The 25595-nt window shown below is 40.3% G+C and overlaps 1 protein-coding gene across 14 annotated transcripts in view; it reads right to left on the reverse strand.

Annotated features, from left to right (window-relative positions):
* LOC140467167 (ankyrin repeat and SAM domain-containing protein 1A-like) overlaps window positions 1-25595 on the reverse strand; it is a 346018-nt gene that overhangs the window by 149458 nt on the left and 170965 nt on the right. For all 14 annotated transcript variants that reach the window (XR_011955354.1, XM_072563318.1, XM_072563316.1 and 11 more), the window contains 2 exons: window positions 13518-13591; window positions 10780-10903 (listed from right to left, as the gene is read on the reverse strand). Coding sequence is in view for 13 of the 14 variants with exons in the window: in XM_072563318.1 (XP_072419419.1) it covers window positions 10780-10903; window positions 13518-13591 (198 nt within the window). In the remaining variant the exon portion in view is untranslated. The remainder of the gene's footprint in view (window positions 1-10779; window positions 10904-13517; window positions 13592-25595) is intronic.

The raw sequence follows: 25595 nt of genomic DNA on the forward strand, positions 1-25595 counted from the left end.
AAATGTTTCATGACATATCACTACATTGCTGTTTCCAAACTTCATGGAGCTATGATGCCAAATCTGTTACACAGCTGCTTCATCATATCAAACCTTTACAATCATTTCCCATTGAACTTTTCAAACTTTAAACTACAACAAAATAAAACAACAATATAGCAGTGGCTAATAGGATTACCATTTTATAGCAAAATTCAAGTACATTCTGATAGAAACAAAGACTCTTTAGTGTGCACTTGCAGACTTCCCACCAGTTGATATTATTTGAACCCTAAAAATGTCAGAAGAGCAACTTAGAGCTGATTTGTTAGAATATATGCTTCCAAGGAGTCAGAATTCACGAGATTCTCAGAAAGGTGCCCTTGTTAAGTATCCACAGGAGGCAGTATAACAGGATTTCCTTCGTCTGTCAAAGCATTTGATGATTTTTCCTGTTTACCTCACAGATTGCTGACCAAGATGACTTTTTTTAACCCTTCCAAAAATGTTTCATTTTTAGGAGAATTTTTTCATCTTCCATGTAAACTTGCTTTACGGTTCTTGTAGCTGCCAAGATTCAAGAAAAACAAGATTCCAACCAGCTAAGTTAAGACACCATAAGGCAGAAAACTGAGCAAAAGTTTGACTAACAAAAACAATTTGAACAGTTATCAATCGGATAGGCATATGAACTTCACAATTTTTACTGTGCCTTTCACTCACTCACTGGAGACCCCTCATGTTCTCACTTACATGCCATCACTAAATGCTCTTTTGTCTACTTTTACCAAACTGAATTCTTTCACCTGTGTCACCGCAGAAAAAATTGACTAACAGCTGGATGACAGGGTGTGAAAGCAGCAGCAGGTTGGGGATGGGGAGATCTCAATTGCCATCCAAACCAATATGTTACATGGTGCTGTGCTGCTCTTTCAATACCAGTAATACATCCTTTATCTGCAGAAGTTTTTATTCTCTCAAACAACTACCTTTTTTCTCTTATGCAGCATCCTGTAAACCTCCACCAGGAACAGGCCAGCACCAAATATGCCTTCACCTCTACCTCGATTTTCAAGGCGGAAGTGACTCGATGCTTGAAGTATGCACAGGCAAGGCTTTCAACTGCACCTTACACCACCTTAGAAACTTTGAACTTGATGGGTACTCTTCCTCAAATAGACTCAAAAAACACTCACAGCACTGTCAGAAACTAGGCAGCTGCTCAGCCCAGGCAGATATCTAATGGTCTTGACCATTAATGACTTTATCAAAACGCAGAGATAGACACACGTACAAGTACAGCAACAGGTTTCTCAATGACACTTGGATTGAAAGCTTGAAGTCCACTAACATTACTTAAGTTCTGCTACTGCCAAAACATATAAAATTAGAAGCAACATGGATAGGGTGGATCGTTAGACTCTGTTTTGCTGGGTGAAAATGTAGGGGGCATAGATTTGGGTGAGGGATAAAGTTTAGCAGAGATGTGTAAGCCAAGTTTTATTTTACACAAAAGGTGGCACTGGCAGGGGTGATGGTAGAAGCAGATACGGTAGCAACGTTTAAGAGGCATTTACACATTGCCAGGGCCAACAGTGAAAACTGCACAAGAGCAGTCATGTTAAGGTGCAATGAAGATATATTATTAGAAGTGAAAGGTTATTTGAGAGACAAGCAGCCTCTGCAAATACCCAAACTAGATTTGGAGAAGCTGTTTAAGGATAAATCCACATCTGACATGTGGGAGTCTTTTAAAGGACAGTTGATCAGAGTTCAGGACCAGCATGTGACTGTGAGGATGAAAGAGAAAATTGGCGAGATTTGGAACCCTGGATGACAAGAGATAGACAAAGTTTATTCAAAAAGAAAACTGAAGCAAATGTAAAGTTTAGAAAATTGAAATCAGACAAGGCCCTTGAAGAATACAAAGGAAGAAGGAAAGAACAAAGAATTAGGAAGGCTAAAAGGGGCCATGACATGGTCTTGGCAAGTATGATTAAGGAGAATCCCAAGGCATTTTATACATATATGAGGAACCAAGATGGTAGCTAGGCAAAGGGTAGGTCCACTCAAGGACAAAGGGGGGAATTTACGTGTGGAATCACAGGAAATAAGTACGGTCCTGAGTGAGTACTTCGCAATGGCTATCACAGAGGCTCAGATGATGGTAATATTAGGAATTAATATCTTGAAAATCTGCAGCATGTTGATATTAGAGTGGTAGTGTTGGATGTCTCGAAAACATTAAGGTTGAGAAGGACTTGATGGGAGTTATCCCAGGATACCGAGGAAGGCAAGGTGGCAGATTGCTGGGCCTTTACAGAAATCTTCGGATTCTCTTCAGCCAGAAGACTGGAGAATGTTGTTCAATTGTTTAAGAAGGGAAACAAGGATAAACCGGGAAATTATAGGCCAACGAGCCTTACATTAAATGTAGGGAAATTAGTGGAGAATGTACTCAGGGGCAGGATTTACTCGCATTTGGAAAGGATTGGACTTATTAGGGATGATGTAGAGGTCCTGGTTTTGGACGAGAGTGGACAAAGTTAAAAATCACAACACCAGGGACAGTTATTTGGGATAGTTAGCATGGCTTTGTGCAAGGGAGATCTTGTCTCACACCTGAGGAAGGAATGGCGCTCCGAAAGCTTGCAATTTTAAATAAACCTTTTGGACTATAACCTGGTGTCATTTGATTTTTGCCCCTGTTCACCTCAGTCCAACTCCGGCATCTCCACATCAAAATTTCATTGAATTTGTTGAGGAAGTGACAAAAATGATTGATACACAATAAATTGGCATATATTGCTAGATTAACATTACAAAGAAAACTACTTTGAATTGCAGAGGCTTTACAGGACAGTGACATCACATTTTAAGTCAACAGCACAGTGACAAAGAAACATTCCTTCAAAATCATTCCTTTTTCAAAGAATCTTGAATGCTTAATAAACATGTGAATGATGAAGTAAACCATTATTGTCTTTACAATTCTGCCTTATTCCCAAAGTGCCTACAAGCTGAGCATGGAAAAGGGTCTAGCACAAAGCCAACAAACTTTGCTGAAGCTCATCAGAAAGCATTAGTTTTAGGGTGCACAAACACTGCATTTTGTTTACATTAGGGACAAGCAACAATCTTTCCAATTTTTGTATGAAGAATAATATCCTTGCATCCTGAACATTTCTTTGTTCCTCACACGAAACAGGTAAATATTGTGCAATTTGGTTCATTTGCTACCAAACATCTGTGATAGGTTTCATTTATATCATATGAATTTACTTAACAGCTTTCCAACTGAGTCAAAAGCTTACCCTGCATGTGGTGTTAGGAAGGAAAACAAAGTTGCACGTAATGAGAACAAATATTAAGTTAAGTAGAAGACAGACATTATGATATGAAAAGATGTGCCCAACATATTTAACTTGCCTTAGATTTGCAGTTAGAATACAGGTTTGTCATGTATTTCTGACATGCACGTAATCCAAACGCTTCTCATCGTATTTTGATTTCACAATTAACTTTCCTCTTTCAGGAGTACTATCACAAACATGTCTTTCTCACACAGTTTAAACACTTAAAGTAATGTAGTGTAAGGAATATTCCAGGTTTTAGGGGATGGAGAAATGAAAGCATCACATTTTATCATCGTGTTAGAAGGATAAACTATGAGCACTCTGAAACATTTATGAAGATTAGAAAAATATATTGTTAACTCAGGACAGTGGAACAAGGTATTAATTCAGTACTGAATAAATGTCCAAAAGGAGAAAATAGCAGGGACGCGAGCAATAATTTCTAATTTCTCTCTAGTCACAGGAGAGGTGCCAGAGGACTGCAGGATAGCCAGTGTGTGATACCGTTATTCAAGCAGGGAACAAGGGATAAACCCAGTCAGTCAAAGTTCAGTAGTGGGGAAACTATTGGAAGCAATTCTGAGGGGCAGATTCATCTGAGTTGGAAAGGCAGGGATTAATCAAGAGGTATCAGTATGGCTTTTTTAAGGTGGGGGGGGGCATGTCTGGCTAACTTAATTACATTTTTGGAAGATGCAACCAAGTGTGTATGAGGGCAAGCATTCAACACTGACTGCTTGAACTTCAACAAGGCTTTTGATTAAATTGCATGGGATTGGAAATAGCACATGGACAAACTCATCATTTTCTGAGTGGCAACAAGTGAATAGTGGAGTATTACAGGAATCAGTGCCTGGACCCAATGTGGACAAATGTGAGATTATCAACTTTGGTAGCAAAAACAGAAAGATAGATTACTATCTGAATGGTGATAGATTGGGAAATGAGGAGATGCAACGAGACCTGGGTGCCTTTGTACAGCAATCACTGAAAGTAAGTATGCAGGTGCAGCAAGCAATGAAGGAAACAAGTGGTAGGTTGGCCTTTATAATGAGAGTATTTTACTACAGGAACGAAGATTTCTTGCTGCAACAGGACAGGACCTTAGTGAGACCACATCTATAGAACTATGCACAGTTTTAATCTCCTTACGTGAGGATGGATGTTCTGGCTAGGGACATATTGCAACAATAGTTTACTAGACTGATTCCTGGGATGGCAGGATGAATGTATGAAGAGAAACGGGAACAATTAGGACTACATTCACTGGAGTTTCTAAGAATAAGGGAGAAGATCTCAAAGGAACCTATAACAGTCCAAGAGAACGAGACAGGGTTATTGCAAAAAGGATGTCCCTGATGACCAAAGAGTCCAGAACCAGGGTCACTGTCTAAGGATATCGGGTAAGATATTTAGGACTGAAATGAGAAGACATGGCTTCACTCAGAGTGATGAGCCTGTGGAATTTTCTGCCACATAAAATGTTTGAGACCAAAACATTGAATGTTTTCAAGAAGTTAAATAATAGTTCTTACTACTAAAAGGATCAAAGAGTATGGGGCAAAACCAGGAATAGGGTACTGAGTTGGATGATCAATCATAATTGTATTGAATGGTAAGCAGGCTTGAAGAGCCGAATAGCCTAGTACTATTCTAATTTCCTATGTGTCTATCTGATGTCCATGCTTCTTCCACATAACTCCAGATCCAAAGCGACATGATTAGCCCTGGATCGCCCTCTGAAATGGCCTCACAAGCCACTCAGTTCAAGGACATTTTTGGATGAGCAATGATACTGGTCATGCCAGTGATGCCCATTCCACATGAAAGAATAAAAGGAGATAAAAGGAGCTAATTTCATTGGTTAGGGAGGCTAGGCATTGGGTTGCACCGTAAAATTAGAGACTAAGCTGTCAGAGGTAAAGTTAGGAAACAGGTCTACACACCAAACTTGGCAGAAGTTTGAAATGCTCTTCCTGAAATAACAATTGATTTCTATTAATCAAAAATATCAAGGGGTGAAGGTCAACAATGTCTGTACACAGATCAGCCAAGGTCTCAGTAAATGGTAAAACAAAAGGTCTTGGGGTGGGGGGGAAGGGGCGGCTGCTAAATGACTGATTCCTGTATATCTTGCATAACAGAAAGCAATGATTAATTAATGGAAATGCTAGTATTTTGCTATATTCACTCTTTCAGATGTTGATTAACTTTTCAGTTCTGTGAAATGTGACTTTGTTTTTCAATAATGTTAGAAGGTCAGTGAAGTAGCCAGCGCCTGGACCTTGGGATAGTCAGTAACAGAGTGACTCACTGTCAGAGTGCAAAAAATTAAGTAAAGAACATTGTTGCAATCTCATCCGTTCAGTGAGAAATTTAAGAGTTAGAATGTAGGGACACTTCAGTAGGGTTGAGTAAAGGGTCTGTAAATTACATTGCTGGGAATAGTGTGAATACTTCTTTTTGCTGTTTATGTCATGATTTTAAATTGTCTTCAGTCTCTCTCTTTTCTTTTCTTGTGTGTAATAAAATTTTCTTCTTCTGTTAAAAGAACATTGTTTTGGTGGTCAGTCAGATGGTGACTAATCAAACTGCAAAAAATAATGCTTATGATTATCAAGCCAGATTTCAGAGATCTGATTCGCCCACTAACAGCTAGACAAAACTGGGGTCACAACACAATTGAGCATTAATACTCCACTCTCTTCATGTATCAACTATCCCTCAATCCCTAAATATTCTCCCTTCCTTAGCTTAAGATAGGTCTTAAGAGTCCATAACCAATTTTCCTCCTAACCGCTACCCTTTTCTGATCGGTTTTTCACATTTAATTTAAATTTTTAAAAAATAAATGAGAATAGCAAAGTAATATGTCCATCTCATCTGTCTTCCCTTCTTTTATTTTGTTATTGTCTAATTTATATCACTTATCTCATAGGTGTCAGCACAATCTCATCAAACCTGCCAACAACGTATGCTAGACAATCAGTTGACTTCAGGTTGCCTTAAATGAAGATGCCCTAACTCACACCGTTAACCTCTTTCTGTCAAAAACCCTCCATTTCCCTCCTCCTTCTCTAAGGTGCAATCTAAAGTTTATAGAAGACAAAATGAAAAATTACAAAAGGGATACAAATCAGATCATTGGCCCTATTTTGCTCTTGTACAGTTTTTTTTGTTTTAAAAAAAAGATTCCACCTCAATTTCAGAACTATGTCCCTTGAAAAAAGCTCAAAGTTGAAATTAGGACAAGAAAAATAATAATACATTCCAGATTAAATAATTTTACTAATTTATTTCATCAATTAAAATGTTAATACCATGATGCACTTAGGCTACCCATAGCAGAGATCCAAAATAATGGTGCTCTGTATCAATTCATAACACAATTTGAAGCAGCAATATGTTGCAAAGATGGAATACAGAAGGAGAAAGTGAGGACTGCAGATGCTGGAGTTCAGAGCGTAAAATGTATTGCTGGAAAAGCGCAGCAGGTCAGGCATCTCATTCCTGAAGAAGGGCTTATGCCCGAAACGTCGATCCTCCTGCTCCTGGGATGCTGCCTGACCTGCTGCGCTTTTCCAGCAACACATTTTTCAGCTCTGGAATACAGAAGGGCCCTGAATAAGCCTCGAAGAGGAAATTTTAACGATCAAGCCTGCATCAAAATGCCAAATAGGATATGGGTCATGGTCAAAGAATCTGTGAAAACTGAAAAACATTACAATGATTTCTCAAGTATTCCAAGTCCAGTGCTACATTCCTTTTTGCATTCTGACCCGACTAGGTTTGACTGCATAGTGTATGTTGAACCTCATATTCATGTCTTGAAATGTGAATTTAGATGCTAAATTCATGATCTGAACCATGAGTCTCACATCTCAGCATACAACAAATTCTAAACTGCACACTCCCACTGAGAAGGTTAAGGAGTTATCATCTAGTTACTAAATATAGACATGATGGATGTTCAACATGCACAAAAATAATGGAGACTCTTCATGTTTCATAGTTTTGTGCTTCAACAATACATTTACAAATCTTCATTTTCAACTTAGCACTATGACAGAGCTCTGATTAGTCACTAGATTAAAAAGAAAAATCTGAATGTTACAATATCACCTGTATTTAACAAGTGGACAGCTTGTCAAATGTGCTGGGTAACTGGAGGAAAAGCAGGGGGCAAAGGAAAAAATAGCTCTAATGTGTTCAAAAGCATGGAGGGCATTTGGTATATTGCTTTTTGAGTGGAGGTTCTAATAACCATGCCAAGTAGTAAGTTTCTGAAATAAATCTAAAGTTTGCATCTGAAATTTGACTTAAAATGAATGCTGGCTGGAATACTGGAAAACAAATTTCACTGGAACAGTCTCTTCATTCTGGTGCAACTATTCATTATCCAGTAATAACCCTTTGAGGTTTACCAGCTTATGTGAATGCAGACTTGAACTGCTTATGAGATAGTCCTGCTGTAATATTTCTCAGTTCAATGCATGGAGTTCCAACTGTCAATGTTCGCTTGTTCTACAAAATAATTTATAGTATAACCAACTTTAACAGAATAAGCAAGCTGCAAGTGGAATGCAGACACCACTGCCAACAATTGCTATGCAGCTAAAAACGAATCTTTTAAAGGTCAAAAGCACAATTGAGCAACAGAGCAGCACAAAGACTAAATTTGTATTTTCCCTTGCCATCTACATCCCAAATAAGATACTGCACAATGTTTCATTCATCATGAATAAATGGGTCACCTACTAATTGCATTTGGTCCAAATTACATAGTACCATCCAAGGCAAACAGCATCTATTGCTTACTGTTCATTCGGGCAAAACTTGAGGACGTCTAGGCAGTAAAGAATTTTCTTTTTAATCAATAACTTAATCATCCAAAAAACTGATTTATGCCCTAACTTTTTTTAAACAAAGTTTGCCTCTCTTGTGCAAACCAGATCTAGTTATTTCACTTCATCTCTTCTTCATATTTCCTGGTTTTGTTTTCTCTCCCCAAATGTAAAACCTTGCACTTTTGGGATTGATTTCCATTTGCCACTTTTATAGCCATTCAACCAAACTATGATTTCATCCTGCATTTGACAACCATCCTCTTCACTATCAAAAACCCAGCCAATTTTTGGATCATCTTCTGCCATTTTTCCAACATGTCAAGGCAAAGTGGTGACAGGAGAATCTAAGAGAGCTCTGGACAGCCAACGAGACTATAGCAAATTGTGCCTCATTACAATTCCAAGGTCAGTCAGGCCAATGGAGAGAACAACAGCCATAATGAGATTGAAAACAGAAAGCATAAAATAAAACTGACTACAAGGAATCTTGGTATTATTGAGATTTTGGAATCTTGGGAGTTAAAATGTAATGACTAGAAGTTGTTTAGCAAATTTCTTCTTGGCACATGATTTTGGCAAGGCCAGCTTTATTGACTAACCATTATTTCCTGAGAGAACACTTTTGGGAATCGCCTTCTTAAACCATGGTCCACCTGACAGACGTACACACTGCTATTCAGGAGGGAGTTCCAGGATTTTGATCCAGCGTTAAAGTTGTTGTTTCTCTCATTCTCATTTATTTTCTTTCCTCCCTCCAGTTTGTGTTAGCTTCTTGCATTCATCCAAATCTTACTTGCCATTTTCTAATTCACACCAATTTCTGTTCAATCATCACTCATGCATTTGCCAATTTCTTCCTGCCCCAAACATTGAGTTCCTCTAATTCTAATGTGTTGCCCATGCATGTCTTTTTTGTTTAATCATTGATGGGTTACCTCAATTTCCATGCCTTGTAACTCCTCTCTCACTCCTTTCTTTAAGGTGCTTTCACATGTTCCAATCTCTCTTGTGTTTGGGTGCCAGATTTTGTTCAGCAATCACGTTTATGAACTGCTTTGGGCTGTTTTAGAATATTAAATTGTTATGCCTCACTTGAGTAGCACCCAAGAAATGAAGCCCTGCTATTCCAAGAATGGTCATAAGTAACATTTAGAACACACAATGTAAGGCAAAGTTCATTGCGAAAAAGAGAAAATCTAACCATTGTCCCTTTACGTTCAATAGTACTACCATCATTGATTCCCCCACTATCAACATCCTGAAAATTACCATAGACTAAAAACTGGACTGGACAAGCCATATAAAAGCTACAAAATCAGGTTAGAGGCTTGGAATTTTACTGAGAGTAGATCACTTCCTGTCTCCCCAATGCATGTCCGCCATCTATAGGTCAGGTGTGTGATGGAGTATACCCTGCTTGCCTGGATGACTGCAGCTCCAAAAACACTCAAAACTTTACATCATCCATCCTCATTCACCAAATTCAACATCCACCTCCATCACTATTGACACAGTAGCAGCAGTGCATATCATCCACAGGACGCACTGCACTAATGTACCAAAGCTCTTTCGAAGCAGCTTCCAAGTCCATGACCTATACAACCTAAAAGGACAAAGACAGCAGATGCACGGGACCACCACTTCCTACAAGTTCCCTCCCTCTCCAACCATGCCACACACCAATCTGACCTGGAATTGTATTATGTTCCTTCATTGTCATTAGGTCATAATAGCACTGCTCACATGGCACACCTAACAGGAACTGCAACAGTTCAAGAAGGCAGCCTGCTTACAGCCCATGAACAAACTTTTTAAAGAATGTGTTGTCCGCTTCCTGCAGCAGTTTGTATTGCACTCTCTGTCTTACACCCGTAAATCCACCATCACCCCTCCCAGAGTTTTGGCATCTCTCTGTTCCTGATTCTGATTCTGATTCCAATTCCAATTCCTGTGGATGCTTGCCATTAAAGAGAATGTTGAGAACTCCACCTTGAGGTCTTGATTTAAGAGATTCTACCATTCTTTTGACAAAGTTACTAAGCAATGAGGAAAAGCAGTAGTATCAGCCTTTGCGGCAAGTGGAAAATGCACCTTAATGATATCAAATGATATTCAATTTTACAGGTACATTGGAATGTTGCTGGACTTTGTATATTTCTATACCACATGGTTAATGATAGTTATCGCACTGGTCATAAAGCTGTCATGTTTTTTTTTACTTTGGGCACAGACACAGCCATATACAACAGAATCATTTTCATTTTGTTTATGTGCACACTGTAGCTAAAGGTCCTGCAAAAACCAACACTTCTTCATTGTGGCAATACTCTTGTGCAATCCTTTTGAAGTAATCACCTCAAGATTCCATTACAATTACTGCTCCTGATGAAGTCTGACCGTTAAAACTATCATACATAGTTTTAAAAGACTTAATTCAAGGTTGAAAAGACAAATCTGGAAGTGTATTTGAGATTTTTCACAATTCAAGCAGATGCAAGATGGAAATTTCACAGACCCACCATTAAGCTTTCATAACAACCCTGCTCTTAACATTATCAAATTGCCTCATCTTTCAGAAGTACGAAGCATCAACATACCTTGGGTAACAATAATAGATGGCGACTTAAGGTTGAGTGCAAGGTTTGGTTTATTGCTACATGACAAGTTGGCCTCTTGACTTCTATCTGAGTGAATGTTGCCAGGTGCAAGTAAATCCGGAATCTGCAATAGAAAAAAGAAAGTTTTCTTTCTCTAATTCTCAAATGAATAGCTCCATATTTAAGTTAACATGATGTGCATAGCACAGGAGAACACAGAGAAAGTTTTGCCATAGTTCTGAACCTGGGTACAAAGCAAGCTAAAAAAGCAAGGTACCACAGAAGTTAGGATGTGACATGACCAGTCTAAGCATACTTGCTAGTTGAATGTGGATGTGAAATAAGGTGCTTGACGTTCCTTCTCAACCAGAAAAGGTGCATGGCCCGGATGGACCAACAAAGGAGAAATTATCTTTATAAAGACATAAAAATCATGACTTAATATAGATTTGTTCGTAACCTAAAGCATGGCTTTGTGCGTGGGAAATTGCATTTTTTGAGGATAAATTCAAAAAGATTGACGAGGGCAGAGCAGTGAACATTGCCTATATGGACTTTAGTAAAGCCTTTGACAAGGTTCCGCATCTCTACCTGACAAAGTAGACTAATTAGTTAGATCACGTGGGATTCAAGGACAGCTTACCAATTGGCTTGATGGAAGAAGACAGGGGTAGTGATGGAGGGCTGTTTTTGAAACTGGAGGCCTGTCACCAGTGGTGTTCTGCAGGGATCAGCGCTGGATTCACTTTTGTATGTCAATTATATAAACCATTTGGATGAGAATTTAGGAGGCATGGTTAGTAAATTTGCGAATGACACCAAAATTGGTGGTGCGGTCGACAGTAAAGAAGGTTATCTAAGATTACAAAGAGATCTTGATCAATTGGTCCAATGGGTTGATGAGTGTCAGATGGAGTTTAATTTGAATAAATGCAAGGTATTTGATAAAACAAACAAGGGCAGGGCTTACACCAATAATAGTAGTCTTGTGTAGTATTGGAAAGTGTGGTACTGGAAAAGCATACGCACTCAGGCAGCATCAGAGAAGCAGGAGAGTCAATGTTTCGAGCTCTCCTACTCCTCGGATGCGGCCTGAGCAGCTGTGCTTTTCCAGCACCACACTCTTCGACTGTTCTCCAGCATATGCAGTCCTCACTTTCTCTCTGGGTAGTGTTGTCGAACAGAGAGACCTAGGGGTTTGTGTACATAGTTCTTTGAAGTTTGCATCACAAGTAGACAGAATAGCTAAGGTGTTGCACACGCTTGCCTTCATTGCTCAGATCTTTGAGTATAGGAGTTGGGACATCATGTTGGGGTTGTAGACGATATTGGTGAGGCTGCTTTTGGAGTACTGTGAACAGTTCTGGTTGTCCTGCTTTATGAAGGATATTATTAAATTGGAGAGGGTTCAGAAAAGATTTGCTGGGAAAAGATTGTCGCTGGGACTAGGTGGTTTCAGTTATAAGGATAGGCTGGATAAGCCAGTTCTTTTTTGCGGGGTGATCCTATAGAGGTTTATAAAATCCTGAGGGGCATAGATAAGGTGCATAGCAAAGGTTTTTTTTCTCCAGGGGAGTATGTTCAAATCTAGGGGGCATATTAAGGCGAGAGGAGAAAGATTTAAAATGGACCTGAGAAGCAACTATATCTTACAGAGGGTGGTTCATGTGTGGAATGAACTGCCAGATGAAGTGGCAGATGCAAATAAAATTATAATACTTAAAAGTCATTTGGATAGGTACATGAATAAGAAATGTTTAAAGGGATATGCGGCAAATGCAATCAAGTAGGATTAGTTTATTTTATGATGTGCAGGAGCTGTGTGTAGGACTGGGGTGGACAAAGTTAAAAATCAGACAACACCAGGTTATTGTGCAACAGGTTTATTTGGAAGCACTAGATTTCGGAGCGCTGCTCCTTCCTGGTGAAGGAAGGTACCACCTGATGAAGGAGCAGTGCTCTGGAAGCTAACACTTGCAAATAAACTGGTGGGATTATAACCTGGTGTTGTGTAGTTTTCAGCTCAGTTGTGTAGCTTAGTTAAGGAAACTTGCTCGACATGGTGAGTTGGCCTGAAGGGTCTGTTTCCATACTGTATAACTCCATGAATGGATTATTTATTCAGAGATCAAGGATGTCCAGGAAAGTAGTCAGTAAAAGAATGGTCCCAAAAATAGCAAGTCAGCAAAACAGATATTCAGGATGTTTTCAGACTTCAAGGCAACCTGTCAACAAAGAATATGGTTTTGTAGTAAACAAAACTACCAACATTTTACTCCTAAGGAGATCAAGTTTTACAAATGAAAATTCAATTGCTTAATCTATTTGAAACCCATAGCTTAACAGAGTGAATAAGGGATGACAGTAATGTCACTGGACGAGTAATGTCAAGGGTTAAATTCTCGGGGCGGGGTGGGCGCAGGATCATATCCCATCATGACAGCTAATTTTTTTAAAAATGGAAGTGAAAAGTATTCTCAGAACGATGGCCTACAGGAATGGAAATTTGTTGTCCTTGCCTGGTCTGGGTCACATGGACTTCCCACAACATGGTCAACTCTTAACTAATCTCACAGGTAATTAGAGAACAAATAAAAATATTCTGCTTATTGTATTGCATTAAATTCATGGTGCAGTGTATACTTCCCAAAGGAATTACAAAGGTTTGCCTTGTAAAGTGATTCTAATTTTAATGTGTCACAGTAACTCTTTGCACCGCCCTATTCCTTTTCACTAACCTGAGATGAGGTGAAGTTCCGAACAGGTTTGGTTACCACTTCAGAGGATATAGAATCAGGACCAGCCTTCTCACCTATAAGGACCAAATCAGATAAAAAGATTTTCTTTTCAAAAGGCAAAATAACATGAAAGTTCGAAGTCTGGAATAAAACAGAAAACACTAAAAATTCTCAGTGGACAGGCAGCATCTGTGGAGAGAGAAACAGCAGTAACATTTTGAAACACTAAGGCTATTTCTGTTTTTTAAAAACAGATGCTGCTTGCCAGAGAGTCTGAGAGATTTACAGCACGGAAACAGACCCTTCAGTCCAGCACGTCAATGCCAACCAGATATCCTAAATTAATCTAGTCCTGTTTGCTAGCATTTGGCCATATCTTTCCAAACCCTTCCTATTTTTATACCCATCCAGATGCCTTTTAAATGCTATAATTGTACCAGCCTCTACCACTTCCTCTGGCAGCTTATTCCATACACACACTACCCACTGTGTGAAAGGTTGGCCCTGAGGTCCCTTTTATATCTTTCTCTTCTCACCCTAAACCTGGGCCCTCTAGTTCTGGACTCCCACACCCCAGGGAAAAGACCTTGTCCAACTTCCTTACTCATGCCACTCATGCTTTTATAAACCTCCAATGCTCCAGGGAAAACAGCCCCAGCCTATCCCTTTGGCTGAAATGCTCCAACTCTGGCAACAACCTTACAAATTAGAGAGTTTTGAGAAGATGTGTAGCTCAGGTTGAGGTTCTGGATGTAGGTTTGCTTGGTGAGCTGGAAGGTTTGTTTTCAGATGTTTCGTCACCATGCTAGGCAACATCTTCAATGAGCCTCCGAATGAAACACTGGTGGTGTAGCCCACTTTCTATTTATATGTTTGAGTTTCCTTGGGTTGGTGATGTCATTTCCTGTGGTGATGCTATTTCCAATGGTAATGTCACTTTCTGTTTTTTTTCAGGGGGTGGTAAATGGGATCTAAGTCAATGTGTTTGTTGATAGAGTTCCGGTTGGGATGCCATGCTTCTAGGAATTCTAGTGTATGTCTTTGTTTGGCCTGTCCTAGGATGGATGTGTTGTCCCAGTCAAAGTGGTGTCCTTCTGCATCCGTATGTAAGGATACGAGTGAGAGTGGGTCATGTCATTTTGTGGCTAGTTGATGTTCATGTATCCTGGTGGCTAGTTTTCTGCCAGGCAGAACAGGCAGCATACATTAACATCAACTAGCCACAAATCAACATGACCCAGTCTCACTAGTATCCTTACGTACGGATGAGGAAGGACATCACTTTGACTGGGACAACACATCCATCCTAGGACAAGCCAAACACAAATATGCACGAGAATTCCTAGAAGCATGGCATTCCAACCGGAACTCTATCAACAAACACATTAACTTGAACCCCATATACCACCTCCTGAGAAAAAGAACAGGAAATGACATCACCAACTCTAGGAAACTCAAACATATGAATAGAAATCGGGCTACACCACCAGTGTTTCATTTGGAGACTCACTGAAGATGTTGCCTAGTATGGTGACGAAACATCTGAAAACAAACCTTCCAGCTCAGCAAGCAAACTTACATCCAGATCCTTGCAAATATATTCTGAACCCTTTCGAATTTCACAATATCCTTTCTATAGGAGGGAGACCAGAAGTGCACATAATATCCCAAAAGTGGCCTAACCAATGTCCTCTACAGCCACAGCATGACCTCCCATCTCTGATACTCAATGCTCTGACCAATAAAGGAAAGCATATCAAATGCCTTTTTCACTATTCTATCTACCTGTGACTCCACTTTCAAGGAGTTATGAACCTGCACTCCAAGATCTTTGCTCAGTAACACCCCTAGTACCTTACCATGTATGTATAAATCCTGCCCTGATTTGCCTTTCCAAGGTGCAGCACCTCACTTTTATTTAAATTAAACACCATCTGCCATTCTTTGGCCCACTGCTGCATTTTTCAACATTTTCTGTTATTTTGCAGAAGATTTTCTTTCCGTCAGGAAGTACCCTTGAGCATGTTCTTTTTGTTGTTTTAAGCCCCTCGCCCAAATTGTCACTTCATGCATAAAGAAGTCTCCACTGATTTCAGAGTTCTGGGTGGTAATCCTATATTGATGCCCTGATATCTTGGTCTTCCAAAGAAACTGAAAATTGCAAAGGACAACCAGGTACTAACCCATAAACTTGACAGCACAAGCAAGTAACCATTTGTATACATTTTGTATGTGTGCAGCAATGCTACAATGTTATGGGGGGAAAGAAGTGGGACAAACTGAGGATGCTTCACTTGGGGGTCATTTTGGAAACAGTAATTACATTAAAAGATTTAGAATAGCCGTACAATGAAATAAGGAACAATTGAGGCTCTAAGTATTTACATGGAGGAAAGCTAATTTCAGTGAATTCAAACTGATGTGGTTAATTTACATCAAAAAATGGGCAGGTAAAACAGAAATTGAGCAAAGAAAGGATAATGTGGGGACAGACCAGACCCATTACCATAAGAAAAATATACTAAAATAGGGGTTCCCAAAGTCTGTTGTAGTGGTGCTTGATGGAGTAGCAGATTTCTTCTGCTCTATGGCACCAATAGTAACTATGAAGATGAGACTGGTGGAGCAGACTGGATTGATGCCAAGCAAAATAAAGGGATGCACAGTGAACCCAAAGCCTCCTTAACAATATGGAGCACTTCAAGCTGAAGTGCCATTTAAGGCCTGGATATCTGTGCACTGACCTACTGTAGACAGAAGCAAGGGAAGTGTAAAGCAGTTACTGACTGAGTGCAGGAAAAATGAGGATGTCACATAGCAGAGCTCAGATGGTGAACGGTAATTTCAAATCCTGTACTTGTGGGCTTGTTTGCCAACTCAATAGGATCCTTACCTCAAGCTTGTGACTTTACTTCATAGGCACAAGACTCAAAATCGTGGCAGCATGTGAAACATGGGGAATGGAACGTGGCTAATCACAGTGTATTATGACCCCCACAGAGACCCAAAAGTTTGCAAAACATATTCATGTTCCTGGTTTTGGATCTGGGCAGAGAACATGCAAGCTGACAGAAAGAATCACAGATTTAAATTTCAAGTCCTAGACTATAATAAACAAACTAAAAGCAACATTGTCTAAACGTTATTCAATCTTTCTAACAGCAGTAATTTTGGACTCGAACTGTTAACTCTACCTTTCTCTTCACAGATGCTGCAAGACCTGCTGAATTTCTCCATCACTTTTTGTTTTTGAGATCTCTAGCACCCACAGTTCTTTGCTTTTAATTATCAAAATACTATTCTGAAATAAAAACAAAAAGTGATGGAGAAATTCAGCAGGTCTTGCAGCATCTGTGAAGAAAAAGGTAGAGTTAACAGTTCGAATCCAAAATCACTCCTCTTAGAAAGATTGAATAATGCTTAGACAATGTTGCTTTTAGTTTGCTTATTATAGTATAGGTCTTGAAACATTATATTCTAAACTACAGAAAACATCAACTGTGTTTTAAATCAGAAGGAAAATCCCCTAGAATATTAAAAGCAAAATACTACAGCTGCTGGAAATACAAAACAAACACAGAATGCTGGAAAAACTCAGTCAGTTTGGTAGCATGGGAGAGACAGAAACAGAGATAACATTGCAAGTTCAGTACGACTCTTAATCAGAGCTGTACAAAAATACCCTAAACAATTATACGTTATTTGGTCCTTTAAGTGGGCACTTAGTTCTTGAGAAACCACCATTCTTAACTCCCAATGACTTGCTTCTTTTTCCTTTCTAACCAAAATGACTGGCACAGCGTAGATTACCCTCAAGATTCCCCAGTCTAAAAAAGTTTAACATTATAACCAGTGAGAAGAGGGGAGCTAAATTTTCCGTTTTCACACTCCTTGTTTGACAGCAAAAGGTTTTGAATTTAACAATAGGATGCTATATTGCCAATTCATTAGATAGTTGGCTAGAATTAAGCCAGAGAACTTTCATTATTAAATATGTTAAGAGTAAGTTTTATTGATAAAACCCACTCAGGTGGGAAAATATTACAAATTGCTAACACATACAAATGTGTCCTCCTTCTCACTAACAGTCACACACTCAACATTACAGAAAACCACAAGTTTTTAAGAGTATCAGATAACTTGTCTAGATCAGAAATGCAGATTTTTTTTTAAAAGAACTCAATAAGGATCCACTCATATCTGCAAGCCCCCTTTCTTCAGCTGAAGTGGAGGCTAGCATGTCAGCTTCTTGGAAAGCATCGCTTCTCAGATTGTCTGCTCCAAGAATGCGTTCTTTTCATTCTCATCAAAACAAAGTAAAAGTTTAGGTGGTGTCATATAGAAAGATGTCCATTCCAACAAGCTTGCATGTTCTCTGCCCAGATCGAAAATCAAACCTTTCCACATATCATTGAATCACATTACCTAGTCATGTATTACATCAGCTTTATTCCTTTTTCACTTTTCTTGCAAAGACATATTTTATTCATAAAATCAGAGATGTACATAAGAAGGTACTAAAGCTGTTCTGTTCAGTCTTTGCATATTAAGAAAAAAAATCAATTTGCCATTCCCTGCAGTTGCAAAACCAAAGGAATTCTCTTCAAGGAGGGCAGTATTTACATACATTTGAGGAAAACAGTGGGTCTGAAAACTGAATAGACCCTCTTGTACTTTAGCAGAAATATCTTAGACAGTAGTCTTTCACACTTCTTATTTGAAGTGCAAAAATATTCTTTACTCAGAAAAAACTTATTGTACATACATAGAAACTAAAGCAATTCTGTACAGTCTCTGCATTTTAAGAACATACAAAGATCAGGAACTGGCATGCCTTACAGTTATGAAAAAAGGTTTACTTCCTACTCATGCAGAACACGATTTACATCCATTGAGGCAAAAAGAGGTTCTGTATTTTGACAGGAAGACTTTTAAGATAGTAGTCTCAGCCCACTCTTTACTAAGTCTGTCACCACGTAGTCCCAGAGCTTCTGACTTCAACTGCATCTTGACAATCTGGAGACGCTGAACAGCAAACTGGAAATCACTTCCAGATTCCCAACTGAAATGGTTAACAATGTCAAACTTATGAAGTTATCAGAACTCCTGCAGACTGGGCACTGTGTAGATATACCTAGCGATGGTGTTTCCACTCAAGGATAAGTTTCCAGTGTGTTCCAAGCATTCTCGGTCAGATCCACGAACGTCAAGACAGTGCTCATCTCTGTGACCTCCTGCTGGCTGATTGTCACCTACAGGATGCCTAACAAACTGGCAAGGGGACATGGAATCTGAATGTGAAACTGGTAAGCCCAGAACAGTTGGAGGAGTTCAAAAGGGAGAATGAAAGTCTGGGTCTGGTGGGGAACAGTCAAGGAAGTGAGAGAGTGAGAGTGTGACAGAGACAGATGGACAGACAGACAGACAGAGAAAGAGAGAGAGAGAGAGAGAGAGAGAGAGAGAGAGAGAGAGAGGGAGAGAGAGAGAGAGAGACAGACAGACAGACAGAGAGAGTTGTCCAAAGTCCAGAAAGATTGCAGAACCTACTCCTGCTGCAGGTACTAGATTGACGTTAAGGAGGATCTCCAGGAAGTGAACAGCCAACAAGTCTCGCTCTTTGCCTCAGAGGCCTCCAAGATAATCTTCTGGTCCAGGGTCAATAGCCTAGAGCTGGACTGAGACGTGCTCTAGTTTCTTCTTTCAAAAGGTGCATAGTGAGAGCTGTGTGACCTGAAGCCTGAAGGAGTAGATGGCTCAGTAAAGTCACCTTAACCTGACATCCTGAGGATTAGTAAATCCTTTTATGCCAGGCTGTATGACATGAAGCCCGCAGTCATACAGCAAGTTATTCCTGTCCTCTATCATGGAGGTCTGAGACAACAGCATATAGGAGAGGCTGGACCAGTCACGTTTCTTTTATTGCAAATATATAATTTATTCATGAAAAATCTTTTTGTACATACATAGTTACTAAGGCAGTGCTGTAAAGTCTTTGCACACAAAATAAACAAACATTGGAATTTGGAATTCCCTGTATTTGCAAAAGATCCCAAGGCATTTCTTACTTATGCAGGACAGCATTTAAATACAGTTAGGAAACCGGTGGGGGGGGGGGGGGGGGAGGGGGGTGTGTCTGATAACTGAACAGATTCCGATCGTACTTGAGCAGAGAATCAGTGGTCTTTCCTCATTCAGCCTTCACAGCAGCTGCCTCAACCGCAGCACGTAGTCCTGGGCCTGGAATGTGCCAGTCGCAACACTCAGTGGAAGTCAACTCCTTACTCTGAAAGACTAACAAGTTTTGAACAGACCAAAGTGTCTTTCACTGAATTGATGGTCCTTCAGGGGAGCAGACAGTAGAGCACAGAGTCATGTATCATAGATGGACATTGACAAACCACTGCATCCCTCTCCAGACTTTCTTTGCAAATACACATTCCAGAAGGAGATGTGTGCCAGTCTCTTCATGCCTGCAGTTGCTTCGAGGGCAGCATGTCAGGATGGAGACAGTCTCGGTGTACATGAAAGATCTCACAGGTAGTGCCCTTCTCACCACCAGCCAAGCAACATCGTGGTACTTGTTGGAAAGCACTACAATGAGGCATTCTGACAAATGACTCTGGGAAGGGATCAACTCTCTCCTTTTCCTGGAGGGGTTTGAGGATGCTACACACTGACATTGCCTGTTGGACTTGTGGTCAAAGGTGATTTTCTTTACAAATTTTTCCATGAGGCACAGATGATACACTACTAAGACCATTTTGCTGCTATTTGGCCAGGCCCATTCTTTGTAAGGACAGATAGAAATTCAGTATGCAGAGACACTCAGTTTGCACATGGAGAGTCTACGCACAGCTTGATGCAAGGACAGAGAAAGGTGGCCATCCAAATGAGGGCTGTGTTGGGCACGTTCATTTCCTCCTCCATTATCATGGTATCCCTTCTGACACAGTCCATCTTTGATCTCCAGATGAAGTGGAAGATGGCTCAGGTCACCGCAGTGGCGCAGGCTTAGGGAATAGGCTAGACCTGTGCCACACACAGCAGCAATGAGAGTTACTCACACCTGATGACTAGATTTTTATCTGCAATGCAGAGGGCACGGTGCTCTCATCTGCCCAGATTCCATCTCACCTTGGTAATACATTCATCCTGAATTTTGGCACATGCCCCAGTCCCTCCGAACCACATACGTAGCATCTTCAAATAGTCTGACCTAACTGTGAAGGGATAAAGGATTGGTCAATCCAGTTCCCAAAGAACATCGTCTATTCTTACCTTGGCTCCTGAGGCTACTTTGAACCGGTCACAGGTGCTCATCAATCCAGCCACTATCTTTGTATAACATTGGTTGCATATTCTAAAAGATAGTCAACCAGCTCACGTCTGACACAGTGGCACAGGTGGCACAGTGGTTAGCACTGCTGCCTCACAGCGCCAGAGACCCGGGTTCAATTCCCGCCTCAGGCGACTTACTGTGTGGAGTTTGCACGTTCTCCCCGTGTCTGCGTGGGTTTCCTCCGGGTGCTCCGGTTTCCTCCCACAGTCCAAAGATGTGCAGGTCAGGTGAATTGGCCATGCTAAATTGCCCGTAGTGTTAGGTAAGGGGTAGATGTAGATGTAGATGTAGGGGTATGGGTGGGTTACGCTTCGGCGGGGCGGTGTGGACTTGTTGGGCCGAAGGGCCTGTTTCCACACTGTAAGTAATCTAATCTAATCTAATCTAATAATGTCCCATTAGCAACATTTATAGAGTCAGAGATGTACAGCATGGGAACAGACCCTTTGGACCAACCTGTCCATGCTGACCAGATATCCCAACCCAATCTAGTCCCACCTGCCAGCACCCAGCCCATATCCCTCCAAACCCTTCCTATTCATATACCCATCCAAATGCCTCTTAAATGTTGCAATTGTACCAGCCTCCACCACACCCTCTGGCAGCTCATTCTTTTGAGCTGAGATGATTAATTTTTAATGTGTCAGCCATTAACTCTCGAATGCTCTGTCCTCCATCTCAACGCAGAAAAGGATCTGATCACCACTGTAGGAATACTGTCATCTCTGTTGAGCTCTCTGTAAACTTTAAATTTTCATGGCTGGAATGGGGCTTCACAGATGCAAATTTACAACTACTTTATAGATAGTAAATAATAGTAATAATAACAGTGGCAAAAACAAAGGCGAATATTAAGAGTTTGAGAGTCCATTCAGTATTCTAACAATAGTAGGGAAGTACAGATTTGTGACCCTGCAGTTTGAATTAAGCAGACAGGACATCATTTCAAAGTTCATAAAATGCTGAAATGTAGTAAACAATGAGGAGAATAGTGACAAGATCTCATAAGGAGATGAACAGACATAATTAAACAGATCAACGTGTTGATTTTAATTTATCACGCAGAGAAGTGTGAGATGGTTCGTTTTCATATAAAGGAGGAGGATACAAAGTCAACAGTACAAATTTCAAGGTGATGAGAAAATAGTATGACCTGGGGATGTATGCATTCAAATCTTTCATAGCAACATATTGAGGTCGTTAAAAATGTTTATGGCCTTTAATATTAGAGTACAAACCATGGATATTCTCTAAAACTTCATACCATTGGTTAGGCCTTAGCTGAAGTGTTGAGTTATGGGCAGCAAACTTTAGAAAAAAATAGTGAGGCCTTGGAAAAACTGCACAAGAAATTTATCAGAATGGCACCAGAAATATGGGGAACTTCAGTTATGTAAGGTGATTGAGGAATTTGGTGTAGTTGATCCCAGAGCAGAGATGGTTAAGAGGAGACAGAGGTGTTCAAAATAGTGAATTATTTTGAGCGAATAAATGAAGTTACATTGTTTCCAAAGGCAAAAGGGCCAGTCAACATAAATCAAATCAAAGCAACTAGACTGATTAGGGTATTTGGAAAGACAAGGACTGATTAGGGATTGTGCATGGGAAATCATGTCTCACAAACTTGATTGAGTTTTTTGAGGAAGTAATAAAGAGGATTGATGAGGGTAGAGCGGCAGATGTGATCTTTATGGATTTCAGAAAGGTGTTCGACACGTTTCCCCATGGGGGATTGATTAGCAAGGTTAGATCTCACAGAATACAGGGAAACTAGCCATTTGAATACTGAACTGGCTCAAAGGTAGAAGACAGAGGGAGGTGGTGGAGGATAGTTTTTCAGACTGGAGGCCTGTGACCAGTGGAGTGCCACAAGGATCTACTTTTTGTCATTTACATAAATGATTTGGACACGAGCATAAGAGGTACAGTTCGTAAGTTTGCAGATGACACCAAAATTGGAGGTGTAGTGGACAGCAAAGAGGGTTACCTCAGATTACAACAGGACATTGACCAGATGGGCCAATGGGCTGAGAAGTGGCAGATGGAGTTTAATTCAGATAAATGTGAGGTGCTGCATTTTGGGAAAGCAAATCTTAGCAGGACTTATACACTTAATGGCAAGGTCCTAGGGAGTGTTGTTGAACAAAGAGACCTTGGAGTGCAGGTTCATAGCTCCTTGAAAGTGGAGTCGCAGATAGATAGGATAGTGAAGCTGGCGTTTGGTATGCTTTCATTTATAGGTCAAAGTATTGAGTGCAGGAGCTGGGAGGTCATGTTGTGGCTGTACAGGACATTGGTTAAACCACTGTTGGAATATTGCGTGCAATTCTGGTCTCCTTCCTATCGGAAAGATGTTGTGAATCTTGAAAGGGTTCAGAAAAGATTTACAAGGATGATGCCAGGGTTGGAGGATTTGAGCTAAAGGGAGAGGCTGAACAGGCCGGGGCTGTTTTCTATGGAGCGTCAGAGGCCAAGGGGTGACCAAGAGGTTTACAAAATATGAGGGGCAAGGATAGGGTAAATACACAAAGTCTTTTGCCTGGGGTTGGGGAGTCCAGAACTAGAGGGCATAGGTTTAGGGTGAGAGGGGAAAGATATAAAAGAGGCCTAAGGTGCAACCTTTTCACACAGAGGGTGGTATGCATATCGAATGAGTTGCCAGAGAAAGTGGTGGAGGCTGGTACAATTGCAACATTTGAGAGGTATTTGGATGGGTATATGAATAGGAAGGGTTTGGAGGGATATGGGCCGGATGCTGGCAGGTGGGACTACATTTGGGATGGGATATCTGGTCGGCATGGACAGGTTGGACCGAAGGGTCTGTTTCCATGCTGTACGTCTCTATGACTAGCAAAACCTCATAGGCTTTTTATTTTAAAATTCCAATGGTTATCATCAGGAATGCACTACTCAAAAGGTAGTGGAAGCCAATTTAGTTGCAACTTTCCAAAAGGAGCAAATAAAAAGTGAAAAATTGCAGTTGTCTGGAGTCAAAGCCAGAGTGTTGGACTAATTGGATACTTCTTTTAAAAGAGGTACAATGGACAGAACAGCTACCTTCAGTGCTATTACACTCTAGAATTTTATGATCACCTCCAAGGTAAATTTGTTTAATTTAAAAAATATGGAAGGGCAGGAATATAATCTGTTTTGCTGCCAAAATAGCCCCAAGGACTTAACTATTTTAAGAAACCTATCTGTATGATGATCAATTACTGTACAAGAAACAAGCTCATTCAGTCAGGTCATTTCAGCAAACAATGATAAGTACCTGTATATGTAATTAGTTTTCTATAAGGAATGGCAGAAAACACAGCTTAGTTTGCATTGTAAAGGGGATTTAAATGACAAAAAAATCAATATCAGTTCAAATCCCACCATGTCAACCGGGAATTGAAATTCATTTAAAGAAATAAATCTGAGTTAAAAAGCTAGTCTTCGATAATGTTCACCACAAAACTACCAGAGTTCCATAAAAAAATTCAGTGAGTTCCTAATGCCCTTTAGATGAGCAATTCTGGTCATCTTTTCAAGTCTATGCTGTGTGTTACTCCAGGCCTATTGTAATATTGTTGACTTAACTGCTCTCCGAAATGGGCGAAATGAGGACTGCAGGTGCTAGAGATCACAGTCAAGATTAGATTGGTGCTGGAAAAGCACAGCAGGTCAGACAGCATCTGAGGAGCAGAAGAATGGATGTTTTGGGCAAAACAAAATCAAAAATTGCTGGAAAAACTCAGCAGGTTTGACAGTGTCTGTGGAAAGAAAACAGTAATGTTTCAAGTCCAGTGACGACTCAAGAAATTCAGAACAATGTTGATTTTCCCACTGCTCTCTGAAATGCTCTAGCCAGCAATTCAGTTGTATCTAAACTGTTCCAAAAACCAACTTAGGCACAACAAATGCACACTTAGCCTAGTTCACCCTGCAATTCCTACTCATGGAGATCACTGCCAAAATTGAACAAGTTTTCCTCCCACAGGCTAGTAAAACAAGAGATTTACATTCTTAAATTCCAAGAATCAACTCCTGATGTCCCAGACTTCTCCACCACCATTCCAGGTTATTCCCTGCCCAGGGCAGGATTGATCCTCAGGCAGTGCAGGGATACAACCCACACAGCAGCTGTCTCTCTACATCACATACCAGCCATCCAGCTGATGGAGCCCTAACCTTATCGTTACATAGGTATTGGCAGGATGGACTCAACAGAGCTGGTGAAGAGGTCATAACACAACTAGGACAGATGTTTCTGACAAACCTGAAGCATTAACAACACCAGAACCACATAAAGGCATTAGGTCCACATGGGCAAGAAAATGTCCAAATGATTATCATCTACCACCTTCCCTCAGTCAAGATCCATGCCAAACACCACTTTGAAGAAGCACTGAGTGTTGCTGGTCATAGAATGTTCTCTGGCCGTGCAATCTCAATATCGGTTGCCAAAAGTGATTTGGTAGAACTCAGCAGGTTGAGGACAGAAGAATACAGCTGACACACAGCGTTGTCACAGGTGGAAACCAAATTGAGATGAAAACCTACTTGACCTCATCTTCACTAAAACAACCTTTCATGAATGCATGTGTCTATGACATGGTTGGTAAAATGACAAATGCTAATCGTTCTCAAAACAAAGTCTAATCTTCACAGTAGGGGTTGATTGTAACAGCTAGTTATCATCATGCTAAATGGATTGATTCAGAACAGATCTAGCAATGCAAACAAAGCACCCATGA

The sequence above is a fragment of the Chiloscyllium punctatum genome, chromosome 45 (assembly GCF_047496795.1).
Source record: "Chiloscyllium punctatum isolate Juve2018m chromosome 45, sChiPun1.3, whole genome shotgun sequence".
Lineage (NCBI taxonomy): Eukaryota > Metazoa > Chordata > Chondrichthyes > Orectolobiformes > Hemiscylliidae > Chiloscyllium > Chiloscyllium punctatum.